Source organism: Acomys minous, assembly GCF_964271855.1.
Source record: "Acomys minous genome assembly, chromosome: 17".
NCBI lineage: Eukaryota > Metazoa > Chordata > Mammalia > Rodentia > Muridae > Acomys > Acomys minous.
In genome coordinates, this window is record NC_140500.1 from 7,689,256 (window position 1) to 7,707,743 (window position 18,488).

General features: G+C 40.2%; 2 protein-coding genes across 2 annotated transcripts in view; one reads left to right on the plus strand and one right to left on the minus strand.

Moving 5' to 3' along the window:
- Nucleotides 1-18,488, plus strand: part of SLCO1A2 (solute carrier organic anion transporter family member 1A2) — an 82,850-nt gene that overhangs the window by 54,066 nt on the left and 10,296 nt on the right. The window contains exons 6-10 of the mRNA XM_084766285.1: nucleotides 5,960-6,066; nucleotides 9,519-9,665; nucleotides 13,526-13,624; nucleotides 14,743-14,964; nucleotides 17,121-17,285. Coding sequence (XP_084622411.1) covers nucleotides 5,960-6,066; nucleotides 9,519-9,665; nucleotides 13,526-13,624; nucleotides 14,743-14,964; nucleotides 17,121-17,285 — 740 coding nt within the window. The remainder of the gene's footprint in view (nucleotides 1-5,959; nucleotides 6,067-9,518; nucleotides 9,666-13,525; nucleotides 13,625-14,742; nucleotides 14,965-17,120; nucleotides 17,286-18,488) is intronic.
- The window catches only part of IAPP (islet amyloid polypeptide), a gene marked incomplete at its 5' end in the record, with an annotated part of 432,665 nt that overhangs the window by 37,462 nt on the left and 376,715 nt on the right, over nucleotides 1-18,488 (minus strand). The window lies entirely within an intron of this gene.

Genomic DNA, 18,488 nt, shown 5'->3' on the forward strand with positions numbered 1-18,488 from the left:
CTTCTCTGATTAGCCACTTTGTCTGACCCTCAATTAGACATCACTTTCAAACATCAGGGTTTTCTTCAACCAACCAACTTTACCTACATTGTTTGGGATTAGAGGGCATGCCTGTATTCCAGCCAGATCATATTGTAATCCAGGGCATGTCTATATTCCATCTGGATCTTTGGATGTTATCTCTTGTCAAAGTACCCATGTTGATGGATTAGAATTCTACAGAGCTTAAGTTGACCATACTTCCAGTCTCCCATTTACAGTTTTTTTTAATTATTAGCTATTTTGTTTGTATACTTTGTGTTGCTCCTGGAACTGTGTGTGTGCTTTCATGTGATGTCAGACAACAACACTCAGGTGTTGATTTTCTCAACCTACCCTGTGAGACCTGGGCTGGAATTTATATTGTCAGGCTTTCACATAAACATTTTTACCCATGGAGGCATCTAGTATCTCAGGAGCCTTTTTTTTTTTTAAAAACACAGACTCATGTAGCTCAGGGTGGCCTCAAACTCATTCTGTAGATAAGGATATTCATGAACTCCTGGTCATATTTGGTTTATCTCCTGAGTGCCTGGATTACAGGTACCATATTTTCTGGCACCCAAATGTGTATAAGATGATCCCCAACATTTCCAATGATAATATAGAGTTTGAAATACATTAACCATATACTCAACAAAATACTCGCAAAGCGAATACAACAGCATATCAAAGACATCATTCACCATGACCAGGTAGGCTTCATTCCAGGAATGCAGGGATGGTTTAACATACGGAAATCCATCAATGTAATCCACCATATAAACAAACTGAAAGAGAAAAACCATATGATCATCTCTTTAGATGCAGAAAAAGCATTTGACAAAATCCAACACCCATTTATGTTTAAAGTTCTGGAGAGATCGGGAATACAAGGCACTTTTCTAAACACAATAAAGGCTATATATAGCAAACCAATAGCCAACATTAAATTAAATGGAGAGATACTCAAGGAAATCCCTCTAAAATCAGGGACCAGACAAGGCTGCCCACTTTCCCCATACCTCTTTAATATAGTTCTTGAAGTTCTAGCCAGAGCAATAAGACATCAAAAGGAGATCAAGGGGATCCAAATGGGAAAGGAAGAAGTAAAATTATCCCTATTTGCAGATGATATGATAGTGTATATAAGTGACCCCCAAAATTCCACCAGAGAACTCCTACAGCTGATAAACACCTTCAGCAAATTGGCAGGATACAAAATAAACTCAAAAAAGTCAGTAGCTTTCCTATATACAAATGACAAACAGGCAGAGGAAGAAATTAGAAAAATTACTCCCTTCACGATAGCCACAAGCAATATAAAATATCTAGGAATAACCCTAACCAAGCAAGTGAAGGATTTATTTGAAAAAAACTTTAAACCTCTGAAGAAAGAGATTGAAAATGACATCAGAAGATGGCGGGATCTACCATGTTCGTGGATTGGAAGAATCAACATAGTAAAAATGGCCATCTTACCAAAAGCAATTTACAGATTCAATGCAATCCCTATCAGAATACCTACTAAATATTTTGTAGATATTGAAAGAACAATTCTCAACTTCATATGGAGAAACAAAAAGCCCAGAATAGCAAAAACAATCCTTTACAATAAAAGATCCGCTGGAGGAATCTCCATACCTGATCTCAAGCTGTACTATAGAGCAACAGTAATTAAAACAGCATGGTACTGGCACAGCAATAGGCTAGTGGATCAATGGAATCGAACTGAAGACCCAGAGATGAATCCACACACATTTGCTCACCTGATTTTCGACAAAGAAGCCAAATCCATTCAATGGAAAAACGACAGCATCTTCAACAAATGGTGCTGGTCTAACTGGATGTCTACATGTAGAAAAATGCAATTAGACCCCTATTTGTCACCATGCACAAAACTCAAGTCCAAGTGGATTAAAGACCTCAACTTAAAACCACAGACATTAACCCAGTTAGAGGAAAAAGTGGGGAAGAGTCTGGAACTCATAGGCACAGGAGACAACTTCCTGAACAGAACACCAACAGCCCAGGCCTTAACATCAACAATTAATAAATGGGACCTCATGAGGCTGAGAAGCTTCTGTAAGGCTGGTGACACTGTCAAGAGAACAAAGCGACAGCCTACAGACTGGGAAAAGATCATCACCGACTCTTCATCTGACAAAGGTCTAATATCCAAAATATATAAAGAACTTAAGAAATTAAACACCACCAAACCAAATAACCCAATAGAGAAATGGGGTGCAGAGCTAAACAGAGAATTCTCAACAGAGGAATATCAAATGGCTGAGAAACACTTAAAGAAATGCTCGACCTCCTTAGTCATCAGAGAAATGCAAATCAAAACGACACTGAGATTCCATCTTACACCCATCAGAATGGCTAAGATCAATAACTCAACTGACACCTCATGCTGGCGAGGGTGTGGAGAAAGAGGAACACTCCTGCATTGCTGGTGGGAATGCAAACTAGTACAACCACTTTGGAAAGCTATCTGGTGCTTTCTCAGAAAAATGGGAATAGGGCTTCCTCAAGACCCAGCTATTCCACTCCTTGGAATATACCCAGAGGATGTACTACCACACAACAGGGACATATGCTCAACCATGTTCATAGCTGCCTTATTCATAATAGCCAGAACTTGGAAACAACCTACGTGTCCCTCAACAGAAGAATGGATAAAGAAACTGTGGTACATTTACACTATGGAATACTACTCAGCTATTAAAAACAAGGAATTTCCAAAATTTGTGGACAAATGGATTGAACTAGAAATTGTCATAATGAGTGAGTTCACACAGAAGCAAAAAGAGCTAAATGGTATATACTCACTTATATCGAGACACTAGCCCAAGGTGTACGTCCCCATGAAAAACTGTACCTACCAGAATAATGGGTAAGAGGGGAGGACATCCTATTGAATCTTTAGGTGTGAGAAGCCTGGGAGAAAGAGGAAATGGAAGGATCCAGTGGGTCCTGGAAAACTACAGGCGAGTCTGGGCCCTGGGGTCCTCCGCAAACTGTGGCAACAGCCAAGGAAAAAATAGGCAGTAAAAACCTTGAACCCCTACCCGGACTAGCCGATGGACATTCTCCACTGTTGAGTGGAGAAGAAGATCTAACTCTCACACAAACTCTGGTGCCCCATATTTGATCATGTCCCTTGGATGGAGATGCCTGGTGGCACTCAGAGGAAAGATAATAGGTCACCAAGGAGAGACTTGATACCGTATGAGCATATTCAGGGGGAGGAGATCCCCCTCAGACACAGACATAGGGGAGGGGAGTAGGGGGGGGAAGTGGGAGGAAGGGAGGGATGGGAGGATACATGGGATGGGCTAACAACTGAGATGTAATATGTATAAATTAATAAAAATGTATTAAAAAAAAAAACTTATGACTATTATTTAAAAAAAAAAAAAAATAAGACTACCCCTCTTCCAACATACACCCTCTGCAACAGACTTGGGCATGCATCTATTAGCAGACCCCTGACTGTGGCACAGATTTTTCAGGGTTAAAAATTCATCTTCTAGGCTGAAAAATAGGGTATTTCCCACCATGTCTGGTTTTATTGAGTGCTCAAGATCAAAGCTGGGATTGGTGCTTTCCAGGCACCAATGACCAATTGAGCTATATCTCTATGTCTAGATCCATTTATCTTTGATTAGATGGGCTTTCCCTTTTTCATTTTGAAACATTTTTACTCTCATTTTATAGTCATTTGGGAGAATAAATGGATCTTGAATCAACAACTGAATTTTAAGTGGATAAGGGACCAATGTTTTACTTTCTCAGTTGTTTTTGAAGGTAATTGAAAATTAGTAGATGTAATTAAAAATACTTTTTACTTCCTATTCTATTCTCATCAATGTCAAGACATATCAGAGTATTACAGTATTTTCCTCCCTTCTTCCAAAGCTGATACTTCTTTGAATCTGTCCTCTTTTCATTAGTAGCAAGACACAGTCCCTTGTCCACAGTTCACTGGCTAATTGTGTGGGAACCTCCAGGAAGCTGTTCTAAGAGAAAGTTATTCTGACTTTTGTGTTATATCATGCAGCATAGACATTAAAATTTTGGCAAACACTGCTCCCTATTCATACAGAATTCAGCAGCCTGTGTTTTTTCTTTGCTTTTTCTCATCTACCAAACACTTAGAAATAAACCTAGCATACTAAGAAAGACTTGGACACATTTTCCTCCTTTTGCATTCTGTCATTTTCTTTCTAGGACAGGCTGATTATTGGTGATTTTTTTCAAGTTAAATGACCAGAGTTTATTAGCCATGACTTTTGGAGCCATGACACTGTCACCAGATGACGGGTTCTGTCACCTCTTGTTATGATGTATGGAGTTTCCCTCCTTGTGTTGGAGTTATTGAACACATAGAAGAATAGGTGTTTGAATTCTCAGAAAAGAAGGATTAGGGTCACAGCTCAGAGAACCCAGCACAGGTGTCTTGCTTTGTGTTGTTTTTGTCTCTTGAAAGCTTTTATCTTCTTAATTCTACTTTACTGAGGCTCTCTTTTATTATCTTGCTTTTGTTCTATATCTCATACCAATTATTTCTAGGAAATAGTCATTTAGAAACACAGAGCATGGTTTTGACATTAGAGGCTCTGAAAGTTACATCACACTCATGTAGACATGAGAGCTAAATATAAGCAGCAGCAGTTTTTGGTAATTATCAAGCTCTTTTGTTGATATTGATTACTTACTTTTATTATTTGAGACTACTTTTGTGATGCTCAGGCTGCCCTCAAGCTTGTTGTATAGCTGATACGGCCATGGACTTCTGATTCTCCTATCCCCACCTCTCAAATGCTTCAGTTACAGGCATGGGCCACCACACCCAGTTTATACAGTTCTGGAGCTTAAACCCAGAGCTACAAGTGCAGCATAATGACACAGATTTACTTTATCTATCTATCTACCCATCTATCTATCATATCTCTCTCTCTCTCTCTCTCTCTCTCTCTCTCTCTCTCTCTCTCTCTCTCCCTCTCTCTCTCTCCTATCTATCTATCTATCTATCTATCTATCTATCTATCTATCTATCACTATCTTCTATCTATCAATCTATCATCTATTTATCTATCATCTATCTATCTCTATCTATCTATCTATCTATCTATCTATCTATCTATCTATCTATCACTATCTTCTATCTATCAATCTATCATCTATTTATCTATCATCTATCTATCTATCTATCTCTATCAACTATCTATCTATCTATCTATCTATCTATCTATCTATCTATCTATCTATCTATCTCTATTATCTACCTATCTGTGTGTGTACATATGTGCTTTTTTATGTGTGTATGAATTTGCATGTGTGCTGTATGTGTGTGTGTGAGTGTGTATGTGTGTACATGTGTAGATTGGAGGACTGCTTTATGGAGTTATTCCTCTTCTTTCACTTTCAAGAGGGTTACTGGGATTGAAGTCAGGTCATTAGGCATGTGAAGCAGAGCTTTATCTGTTAAGACATTTTAGTGGCCCTGCCATAGGATATAGGCTTTATGATGATCAGCATGACCTCTTTGGAAACATCTTTTCTTCTTCTTCTCCTTCTTTTTCTTCCTTTCCCTCTCCCTCTTCTTCCTCCTCCTCCTCCTCCCCTCCTCCTCCTCCTCTTCCTCCTCTTCTTCTTTTTTATGGAAACAGGGTTTCTCTGCATAGCTTTGGCTGTCTTGAGCTTACTTTGTAGACCAGGCAGACTTTGAACTCAGCAATCTGCCTGCCTCTACCTCCTGAGTGCTGAGATTACAGTCATGTGCCACCACTCTCAGCTATTTTTTTCTTTTTTGGTAGAAACATGTCCTTATAGGCTCTGGATGTCATGTTTTCAGTGAAGCCATATCCAGTAATATGTAGACGCTCTCCTTGCACTCAGACCCTCACAGTGAATGTTTCCTGTGTCCACACAGATACGAATATGAAACAACGATTTCATCAGCAAGCAACTTGTCCTCAAACAGCTTCTTGTGTGTGGAAAACAGAACCCAGACCTTGAAGCCAACGCAAGACTCAACAGGTTGACTAGAGCTTCTTACTGCTTTCTGCTCAGAGATTTGGCCATAGAATACTGTTTTTATGATGGGCTTTGAATGTGACTCTGGGTTTAGTAGGCAAATGAAGAAGATTTATTTTCTCCTTCAGAGAAGTGAATTATCTAATAAGTTAGCATACTCTGCCTCTTGAGTTTGAATATATTTATTAAGACTCCTTGTTTCTTAACCAACATTGTAGATTTAGTCACACAAGAAAAAGAGTTAGGCTCACCTCCCTCCTTTTACCAATTCTCAATAATGCCAGCATCGTGACTCTTTCAACAGATTAGTCCACTGACTATGTCAGAGCCATGGCAGTACTGACAGATGTTGTATAAAAGTACTTACCACATGTGTTAGTTACTTTTCTTTTACTCTGCTAGAACACCAGGACAAATGGAACTTATACAATGAAGAGTTTATTTGTGTTTATGTTTCTAGAGGAGTGGTTATCAGCCTTCCTAATTTTGCAACCCTTTAATATAGCTTCACATGTTGTGGTGACCCCAACCATAATATTATTTTTGTTGCTACTCCATAACTGTACTTTTCCTAGTGTTATTAATTATAGAATAAATATCAGATATTTCTGATGGTCTTAGGTGACTTATTAAGGTTCTAGAGCGATGAGAATCAATCTCGACAGGGAGGTATGGCAGTAAATGCAGGGATCTAGGAGGTCACATCTCAATTATAAGAATAACACACACACACACACACACACACACACACACACACACACACACACAGGGAGAGAGACAGAGAGGGATGGGGGAGGGAGAAGGAGAAGGAGAAGGAAAGAGGGAGGGAGAGGGAGAGGGAACTGTAAGTAGACTGAGGCTTTAAGCCTATCTCCAGTGACGTTCTTCCTAAATCTCCTCAAATCGCACCACCACTGGAGGCTTAATATTTGACACCCGAGGCTCTGGGTGTATGGTATTTTCATTCAAACTGCCACACTATTCATACTGAGGAGCTGCTTTGGTTTTGACACCAGGTTGCTCATAACCAACTTTAAGTCCAGTTCTGGGGTATTGGGTGCCCTCTTCTGGCCATCTTAGCCACCTGCACAAATGTGGTGCACATATACTTATGAAGGTAGACACATTTACATATACATTTTAAAAAGTATTTTTAAAGTCATGTATGCTAGGTGACTCAATGCATTTCCTGAACACAGTCTGAAGCTGACTCAGCATAATCAATCACCTCAGGCCAGAACAGCTCAATTTTACACTGGATTCATGACACAGACATTGTGCTAGTCTTCAAGGGTTGGAGTGTCTCTCAAGGAATCGGTAGTGATCAAAATAATGTGAGTCAAATAATATCCATCTTTGAAGCTCTGAGCCACAGCAACTTGAGACAGTGACCTCTCCACACTATCATTCTCACCTCCTGATTAGACAGTGGCCTCCAGGATAGCATTCTCACCTCCTGATTAGATGGTGACCTTCAAGCGAGTGTTCTCACCTCCTGATTAGACAGTGGCCTCCAGGATAGCATTCTCACCTCCTGATTAGACAGTGACCTCCAGGATAGCATTCTCACCTCCTGATTAGACAGTGGCCTCCAGGATAGCATTCTTACCTCCTGATTAGATGGTGACCTTCAAGCTAGTGTTCTCACCTCCTGATTAGACAGTGACCTCCAGGATAGCATTCTCACCTCCTGATTAGACAGTGACCTCCAGGATAGCATTCTTACCTCCTGATTAGACAGTGACCTCCAGGATAGCATTCTTACCTCCTGATTAGATGGTGACCTTCAAGCTAGTGTTCTCACCTCCTGATTAGACAGTGGCCTCCAGGATAGCATTCTCACCTCCTGATTAGACAGTGGCCTCCAGGATAGCATTCTCACCTCCTGATTAGATGGTGACCTTCAAGCTAGTGTTCTCACCTCCTGATTAGACAGTGACCTCCAGGATAGCATTCTTACCTCCTGATTAGACAGTGACCTCCAGGATAGCATTCTTACCTCCTGATTAGACAGTGACCTCCAGGATAGCATTCTTACCTCCTGATTAGATGGTGACCTTCAAGCTAGTGTTCTCACCTCCTGATTAGACAGTGACCTCCAGGATAGCATTCTTACCTCCTGATTAGATGGTGACCTTCAAGCTAGTGTTCTCACCTCCTGATTAGACAGTGACCTCCAGGATAGCATTCTCACCTCCTGATTAGATGGTGACCTTCAAGCTAGTGTTCTCACCTCCTGATTAGACAGTGGCCTCCAGGATAGCATTCTCACCTCCTGATTAGATGGTGACCTTCAAGCTAGTGTTCTCACCTCCTGATTAGACAGTGACCTCCAGGATAGCAGTCTCACTTCTTCATTAGACAACGACCTTCACATATTCTCACCTCTTTAACTGACCTTTTTGAAAAGCCCCTCTTGTGCTCCTGGCATTGCAGTGCATAAATTAAGATCTTCCCACATGTAGAGTCTTAGAGAAGCACTTGATTCTTCCAGTGTCTACTACTTTCAGTTTTTTCCTGAAAAGAGAGTTGAGCATCTACCTGTGATCTCTAGGCAGAAATCAACATGTTTATTAAAGATATGAATCTGAATACCTAGACATGGAAACTGATTTTCCTGAATTAGTAATGAATAAGAGTTAGAACTCACAGCCCAGTTGAGTGCTTAGGGCATGTATAGGCAGCCCTTGACCAGTCCACAGGAGATGACACTTTGTCTTCCACTTCCCTGAAAACAGGACATTACAGCTTCCCTAGGGACTAGCAGTTCATTTATCTTAGGAGGTGCATACAAACCTTCAAAATTTCTTTTTTTGCTTTTCAATTATCTTTGGCCTTTTCTTCACTGATCATTTGTTGGAGTATTTGGTTGATTTTTAAATGAGGAAATATATATAAAACTATGTGGTGTCTATTTACTTAAAATCTTTAGTTTCTACAAAGCAATTGAGGTTATAGAGGTTTTAGACTTCCATCAAACTTCTGTCTGTGTTGTCTAAGAACACATAATTGCTTGGTTTTTTTTTCCCCTCAAAGTTGTCAAGGAATGAGTCAATGCACATATTAATGAACTAGGTTTCCTGCCTGGTAAAAAACCAAGTCCCTGGAGGTGAGGGAAAGTCTTTGTTTTTTGCTGTTTGCCTATTGCCATGGTGTAAATTCTCATGACCAATGGGTTATCACTAAACATTGGATTGAGAAGAGGTATCTATCTGTAGAGTAATGTCTCCCATCCAAGTGGGAATTAGCTCCAGCATAGCACTTATAATCCATTGCTAAATATTCTTTCAAAATATACGGTAGGGTGGCTCACTGCTTCACAGCCAGCATGATAATGTAAGGCACTGAATATTCTTCATGGGAGTGTGACCTGAGAAACATAGAGAATTTTGAATTAACTATCAATAAAATTGACTGTCAAAATACACATGCAATTTTCTCTTGTTTTAATGCAGAGTGTGTGCAAGAAGTCAAATCATTAATGTGGATCTATGTAATGGTAGGAAATATCGTACGTGGAATGGGTGAAACTCCCATCATGCCCTTGGGTATTTCCTATATAGAAGATTTTGCCAAATCAGAAAACTCCCCTTTATACATTGGTAAGTTTGAAAATTTATCCTTAGGAGGGTAGAAATCAATTATTGATTTGGATGCTTTGTAGTTTCCACAGGGTGAGCAGAGTGCCAAAGAACTATTGGTCATTAGATTGCGCAATGGGGGAATTTAGTAGTCTCTTCAGACAAGCCCCTTCATCAAGCAGCATCTCACTGCTGAAGAGCCCTCTGATCTGTGGACCAGCAGCCCTCTGAGACTGTCACACTGTCTCTAAACCATTAGGAGACTCACCAACATTTCCTGAAAAACTGTTCCTTAGATTCAATTGTTTTTTCTCTTTCTCCTGCTTTTAGATTTCCATTCTTCCATATAAGTTATTATGAACTCATTATTAGCCATTTTGTGTTTGTAGTACTTTAAGATCTGGTTTTCCTTTCTCTCTCTTTTTCTCTGTCTCTCTGTCTCTGTCTGTCTGTCTGTCTGCCTCTCTCTCTCTCTCTCTCTCTCTCTCTCTCTCTCTGTCTCTCTCTCTCTCTCCTCCCCATCCCTGCATGTGTGCATTTGCATGTCAGTATGGTAGCCAGAGGACAGATTTTGGAAGTCAGCCTAGGGATTGAACTACATTTCTAAGGACTGATTTGGTGGACAAGGGCCTTTACCTGATCAGCCATCTGGTTGACCCTGTAGTGCGTTCTCTTGTCACACTGGATAAACATTCTTGCAGAGTAAGACTTTTCAAACTCTGTTTCAATCATGTCTTCTCTACTGTGTTCACCATACTAACTGGTTTCTTATTTACCATCTGCACTCTTTTACTACTGGGGCTCTGCACTCTGCTTGGCTATGAAGGTAATGATACAGTTTCTTTCCTTATAATCCTTCAGCCTAGCAGGGTTCTTGATCATTTTAACAAATATCTGAGTTCATTCTCATGATTGGATTCCTTGAAATTATCTTTAAACATATCTGTTCATCTCCTAGGCAAGAGCCAATTTAGCATCCACTTTCTTATGTTGCCTCCTAAATAATATTAGTTTAATATGAATAATTTGCCTTTGTTCTTGAGTAAATAAATCTTTAGCAATAATAAATCCATAACTTTGTATATACATTTTTGTAGGCATATTATTTAAAACAAACAAACAAAAGAATCTAAGTGGGTTAGAGAAGACAGAAATAGGCCTAGGATTGATGAAGATGAATTAAATTAAAAAATAACCTTTGTCCCTTTTTGGAGACTTAAATTTCCCAATATTCTTTTGTAGTGTTAATCTACTCCTCTTTACATCCCTTCACAGACATCTAAGAAAAAATATAGAAGCACCTTTCTACAATAAATTGTTAAAATATGGATGTTTTTAATCAAACTCTATAGATAAATTATATACATAAACATATAAAATATAATAACTATATTAAGGTGAATAAGTTATATAATTAATGTATCTTATGTTTAGGACATAAATAGCTTAGTTTAATAAATAAAGAGCTATATAATGATATAAATATTATATAGTATGCATATATAATCAAATACCTATAAAACAAACTAGAGATTTGCAGTGTAGTTTCATGGATGGCTCTATAGCTGAAGAGACATAGAAACCAAATGTAAAAATTGAGAGCTATCTATGCTAGACAATAAATTAAATATAAAAGAAATGAGTTTGCTTTGGGAAGACATATAAGTACTGAGAATCCACAAGTCCACAAGAATACCGGGGGATTCTTGTACTTAGTGGGAAGAGTGAGAAGAGAAGAAGCCAAAAGAGCATCCACGGGAAGAAAGTGAGCTGTGAACGTGTAGTTTGAGAAGCTATTAGGAAGAGGTGGGCAGATGAGGACTTGACTAACAGTGTTTCCTAAGTTAAGAAAATAAATATCAACAGTGCACAGGAGCCAAGATGGTTGCAATGTGCAGGGCTCCTGCAGGGGGCTGGAAATGGAGAATGAGTCGAGCCTCTTTGACACCCACAGTTTTGAGATATCCCAAACCTGGCTGCAGCTCCGGACCCTCAGCAACCATGTGTAGCTCAGTGCAAGAAAGAGAAATACCACTACCAAGCAGGACAGTCTTTCTATGGAAGGAAGTTTAAATAGTGGAACTCTGAGGAAGATGCACCACAAGAAATTCACTTTAGAATTTAGAAAGTATACTAGTTTTATTTCTGTTGCTGTGAGAAAATGAAATGTTGGAGATAAATGGGGCTCATTCAGAAGAAGGGGATCATTTGTCTTACAACTACATCCTAACAGGAAGTCACATTAGCAGAAACCTGAAACAGCTGGTCCCACCTACAAGAGCAGAGAAAGTCTATGTCTTTGCATGCAGAGTTGTGCTTATGTGTTTTTCCATTCTTACATGGTTCTGGACTTCATGCCTAGGGAATGGTGGTGCCCGCAGTAGGCTGGGTCTTCTCATATCAATTAGCTTAATTAAGACAATCTTCTTAGCATGTCTTCTTGACATGTCTACAGGTGAACCCAGTGTAGACAGCCCAGGTAATTCTAGGCTATGCAAAGTTGACAACTAAAGCTAACCATCACAGAGACACTAGAAGCTTGGCTATGGAACCATTAGAGGACCTTGCTCATATGACGGCTTTGATGAGGCTGCCTGTCACTGTACAGCCTTTGCCTTTGTCTCAGCATAAAAGAGAATTTGGAAGGTGGATTTAAGTAATGAAGCTTCTGTGTCAGTCACCTTTCTTCCACTTTAATAAACACCTAAGATAATGGTTTATAAAGTGGAAAGATTCACTTGGCTCATAGCTTTGGAGGTTTTAGTGTCTGTCTTTGGACTGTAGAATTTGGAGACCTGTCACAAGGAATCTAATTATGGTGTCAAGTAAAACTATTCATTTTGTTACTGGGAAACAAATATAATGAAGAAAGGGTGAAGGAGAGATAAACATGGTTTTTGTTTAAATCACAAGTCGGGGATGAGAAAAAGACTTGTGAGAGAGCAGGTGATGTTTATCCCCTTAGAAGGTGAACCACCTTGTCGGGGAGATTGGTTGTTAACCAGCTGAAAAACATCCTTGAGCAAATTGTGAGAGGAGGTATAAATGTGAGCCAAAAACAAGAGGCGGGACCTTTGGAGACTGGGGAGAGTTTTGGCTGTTCATTGCTCCGCTTCAAGATGCTCATAGAAAGAACCGCTTGAGGGAAGGCTTTGGGGCTCCAGGCTCCAGGCTCCAGCTGAGATTCTGGGTTCTGGTTACTCCACGTTCCAGCAGAAGAAATCATGCTGATACGCCAAAAGAACTATTCCTCAGAACTGATATTCTTACGGTTTCATTATTGCGTTCTCTAATCCTCTTTTCCTATTGTTATGAGGTACTCTCGGTTAATAAGTTTGTATTAAAATATAATTGTTAAGAAAACTGAGCCTACAAAAGGTCTATGGCTCTACTCTAGTTGACCTAAAGACCCACCATCATGTCCTGCATTGAAGGGTTCCATCAGACTCCAGTGGTGCTCCCCTGGGAAACAAGACTGTAACAGATGAGGTTCTGGAGAAAATGCATATTGAAACAATGGGAGACTCTTTCTTAATATTTAGAAAAACCAATGTATGTACATGCAACACACATATATGATATATATGTATATATGTTACATACATATCAAGCTTAGTTTCTTTATATGTGGAATGTATAAAAATATCTGAGATAGTAAGGTGTGTCGCTCATTGGTAGATCACTTGCATGGCCTATAGGATTTGATGCCCAGCTCTGCAAAGAAGGAACAGAAATCCAAGATTAAAATAATTCAATCTCTAGTTTGTTTTTTGTTTTCTGCTCTGTGTGTGTGTGTGTGTGTGTGTGTGTGTGTGTGTGTGTGTGTGTGCAAGCAAATTCTTTGTATGTTTATGTAATTTTCTCTCTTTGTTTACTTTTAGGGATTTTAGAAACAGGAAGAATCATTGGCCCTTTGTTTGGACTTTTGTTGGGATCTTTCTTTGCAAGGATTTATGTAGACACTGGGTCTGTGAATACAGGTAACATAATGCCTTTTGTTTATACAGTCCAGTCCCTGGAGTGTGGGAGAATGCTCAGGAATGCTGTATCGATGGCTCTTTTGATCGTGGGTTAGGTAAACACCACTTACAGATGGGAGGCCTAAGGGTAAAGTGCCACCTTAAGGTTCAAAATCCACCAATTCTCCCAGCATACTTGAGCTACACCTTTGGTTTCAAAAAAATTTATGCATGTACATTTTTCTCAATAAGGTAGTCATTGTGGCTAACAAAAGAGATCCTTTTGTTATGTGACAAGCACCAATTTATAAAGGTTTCACATGAGAGACAGAATATTTATTGTTACTGGAAAATATGTCATGTCATACTGCTAGATAAAATTAGTGTTTTTTAAAAAAATGAATACACAAAATAGAAAAATAAACTGGTAACAAGTATTTTAATTTTATTTAATTATCTTTATTTGTGTATATGTGCCCTGCTCCTCCCCCCATCGATGTGTGTGTGTGTGTGTGTGTGTGTGTGCGCGCGCGCGCGCTCGCGTGTCTGTGTGTGCGCGCACGCGCGCGTGCCTGCCTGTTGGGTCAGAAGAGCATGTCACCTATTCTGAAATCAGAGTTACAGGAAGTTGTGAGTTTCCATGTGGGTGCTGGGAATAGAGCTCAGATGCTCTGCAACAGCAACAATGACCCTTGGCCACTGCACTGTCTCTCCAGGCCCTTCTCCACCCACTGGGATGTTTTGACATAGGAATACATCAGGTTAAAACTAGTTCCTTAAATATGTCTCAAATCTTGTATCTGCCTTTTTGAAATGTAGTTTTTAACTATTATGCTACGTAGCACACTATATCCTTTTCTTCTTCCTTAGTTTTATCTTTACCCAAGTGATCAACCTCATATATTTTTTTCTAGAGGTCTGAGTAAGCATAGTAAAGTGGCAGATGCTAGGAATTCCAGGGCTTAAGAAGCAGAGGCAGAGGATTATAAGGCCCAAAGTTCAAGGCCCAAACAAGTACAATAAGAAATATGTGAATCAATCTGTTTACAAATCACATACAAAGTTTATGCTTTGATGAATGTCTACAATTTACAGGAAAGAATGACGCAAGCTCATACAGTATCTATGTTTCTTTACAGATGAGCTGACCATAACTCCCGCTGACACACGCTGGGTCGGTGCCTGGTGGATCGGCTTTCTGATCTGTGCAGGAGTGAATATCCTCACCAGCATCCCATTTTTCTTTTTTCCAAAAGCACTCCCAAAGAAGGGACCAGAGGATAATGGGGATGTGACCAAAACTGGCAAAGAAGAGAAAGAAAGAGAAAAGGCCAAGGAGGAAAAGCATGGGATCACTAAAGGCAAACAGGGAAACTTTAAACTCTATTTGGTTCAGATGGTGTGTGGTTAGTGGGCACTTGTCATGCTGAGCTGAGTTAAGGTAGCTTGTCACTAATCGTTCCTAATCAGCTGTGATACACTGCTTCCCCAGTTACCACTTGGGAACAACTGACACGATTTGGAACTTGACTTAGCTTAGATTAGACTTTATGAAAAATTCAAGTCAGTCTGAACACTCAGTGAGCAAATATATTTTTCCATCTGTTTTGAAAAGCATATTTTATAGGAAATATTAGTTAATAGCTAGAAATCCAAGCTGAAGATAAAGACAAAAGCCGGCTTGATAAGAAAACTCTTAGTTTAGCTTTGAGCATTCTTGAAGTCAAGGCTGAAAGGGAACTCATGACAGATGACATAATCCTCTACATTTGAAGGCGCGTGATAGCTTACAGGAGACTTGGTCTCTTACAACAGCCTGTTTTAAACAAAGAAGAACATTATTAACCTTTGATGCAGAGTGGAGATGGTTCTGGGAGACTCTAAGGCAGGGACAGCAGAGCGTTCAAGAGTGCACGTTCTTAAAACTAGTCTCACAGTTGTGCATGTTGAGACTTGTGAAGTATTCTCAGAATACCAGTTAGTGCACAGCGGCATGTCTAGGGCTCTGGGATTCCTCAAGTGCAGAGTTGGGAGATGGAAAGGGGGGCTGATCCAGCAGAGACTACTATGGGGAACCCTTTATTGAGGATATCGCTATTTGCTCCACAAGGCCCCCACATATGTGCACTGAATAGTCACACATCTGCCCGGAACACTACTGACCATGGCTGAGGAGCCAGTCATGCTGGGAGCCAGTGCAGTGGCTAGGACATTCTTAGAATCACGTTGTCTTAGAGATTCTCCTTTAAGGGCCAAATACTTCCTGCTCTTGTGATTCATCTCAAAATCAACCTAATCCTAAAACTAAGAAAGAGCGTAACAGAGGACAAGACATACAGAAAAATAACTGTGATCTGTGAAGACTCACGTAGGAGGACAGGGACGTGAACAAACATGGGCAAGTGCAAAGGCTTCTGGGGGTTCTGACTGCAACCATCTCAGTCACAAAGATGGATTTTTACCACTAGAGTTCATTTCTTTTGATTAAACTCTTCTGCCTCTATTTATAAATGTTTTCTTCTTTGTCTTTTTCTCTCAATGAAGTTTTAGGCAATTTATTAAGGGTAGCATAAAATTTGAAAAGTAAGACAGTAGGCATAAAGAATTGAAAAGGAAAAAGACTAGGAAGTGGGAATTTCAGCCTAATTATCTTCAGTGAGATCCAATTCACTCACTAAGGACAGGCATGGAGCCTGTCTTGGCTCTGAACTTCTTAAGCAGGGGAACGCTTCGGTTAAGTCACTTGGAAGGTTTATGGTGCACACCAACTGCGTCAGCATTCCTTCCAGTGAGACCTTCGTGTTGAGATGATTAAAAACACCACTAGCTGCTTCTAATGCACGTCCTGCTGTGAGGTGCTGGTGAGGTGTTGGGCTTGCCTGGGCAGCAGCATGATTCCTGCAGCCTTCACAAGCTTTTAGCTTATCCATTCTTGCACAAAGGAGTGATAGCATCAGAGTCTCACCTCAGACTTCACCATAGCATGTCCCTTGCAGATTCCAGAGGACAGACTAGTCACTCTCTAATGAAGGCAGGAGACTAATAGAAGGAAAGAAGAGAAAGCACATGAAAGGGTGTGGCCAGATCTCTCTGTCTGTCTGTCTGTCTGTCTGTCTGTCTGTCTGTGTCTCTGTCTCTGTCTCTGTCTCTCTCTGTCTCTCTGTCTCTGTGTCTCTGTCTCTGTCTCTCTGTCTCTGTCTCTCTGTCTCTGTCTGTCTGTCTGTCTGTCTGTCTGTCTGTCTGTCTCTCTCTCTCTCTCTCTCTCTCTCTCTCTCTCTCTCTCTCTCTCTCTCTCTCCCCTATCTCTCTCAATTGAGTTCTGGTTCTTCTATAGCCAGGTGTGTCACTAACTTCCAGAAGTGACTAAAGCAGCGATATAGAACTTTATCCACAAGGGCTAAAAATTTATCAAATATATTTGTGTTACGTCAAAGAAGCTGTTAGACGATTTTAGGAGAACACTGGCCACAAGATGCGAGGCCAAGTTAGCTTGGTGGTCCCTACTCTCTTGTTTCAGATTTCTTACCATTCATGAAGAGCCTGTCCTGCAATGCGATTTACATGCTTTTCATCCTTATAAGTGTGCTCCAGTTCAATGCATTTATTGATTCATTTACCTTCATGCCTAAATACCTGGAGCAGCAGTATGGAAAGTCAACTGCAGAGATAGTCTTCCTCATAGGTATGTACTTCCATTATTTCCTTATCAGCACGTCCCCGTACCACAAGGGCATGATGAACAGTAAGATGATGCAACTAGGAGACAAGAGTGAAGTTGAAATCCGTTAGGATATTCTTGTAAATTTCTTCTTCCCAGTCTCCAGGGAAATCAAGAAAAGAAAGGGAAATGAAAAAGCCTGAAATGTGCTCTAGTTCTCCCTCCAGTCAGAATGGAAACCATCACACCTACAGCAGGCTTGGGGGAAGCTCACACCAGTCAGTTTTCACACCAATGTGTCACTTCAAAGAGGGATGCAGAGTCAACTCCCTGGGACTCTGTGTCTCACTCCCAGATTTTACCTCTGGGCTTCCGTTCTTGCTCTCCTCACTCCTCCTCAGTCAGATGCTCGGTCCCTGGTGGTTTGAGGAGTCTGTGCAGCCACAGTCTGCTTTTGTTGTTAGCTCACTAAACTCAGGCATCATAAGCAACTTGGATTTTTCTTGGGTTCATTTTGTTCCTGAAAACTGAAGACCACAGGCTGCTGGCATCCACCTCACTCAGAGTTCTCTGAAAGTCCGAATCCCAGTCCTCACGCTTCTTAGATGGGTAATATTTAATGCACAGGTGTGGATCTGCAAGTGGTGGCTACATTCTTCTTAGTCTGGGGCTGACATTGTGTGAATGCAACCTAGCCAGGATTTTCTCTTCCTTTTCTTTTTCTTTCGAATTTTGAATTTTGGTTGAGGAAGAAGAGTCAGGGAGGATGAATGCTGGTCAATAGACAATGCACAAGATGTTCTACACTTGGTAATCATGGACTCAGCAGTGACCTTCAGAATCATCTGGAGCTGAGTCAAATTCCCACAAAACAGAGTCGAAACAAATGCATGAAAATTCTAATAGTGTGTGTGTGTGTGTGTGTGTGTGTGTGTGTGTGTGTGTGTGTTGTGAGAGTGCATGTTTACGTGTGTGTGAAGATGTGTGAGTGGGTATATGTATGTGTATGAGTGTGTGTGTGTGTGTGTGCATGATGCTCATATGGTGTTTATAATCTGCTGCAAATGATTAAATAAATAATAATTGTGTCTTTAAAGTTATGAAGCACTTGAAAACCTTTGTATGTAATATGTGAGTGAGTAGGGTGTGGCTCACTGGATATTAAACTAGTTTCTTAAACATGATGTAGTAGATAAATTGATATTTATTTTTCTGCTTTTATATTTT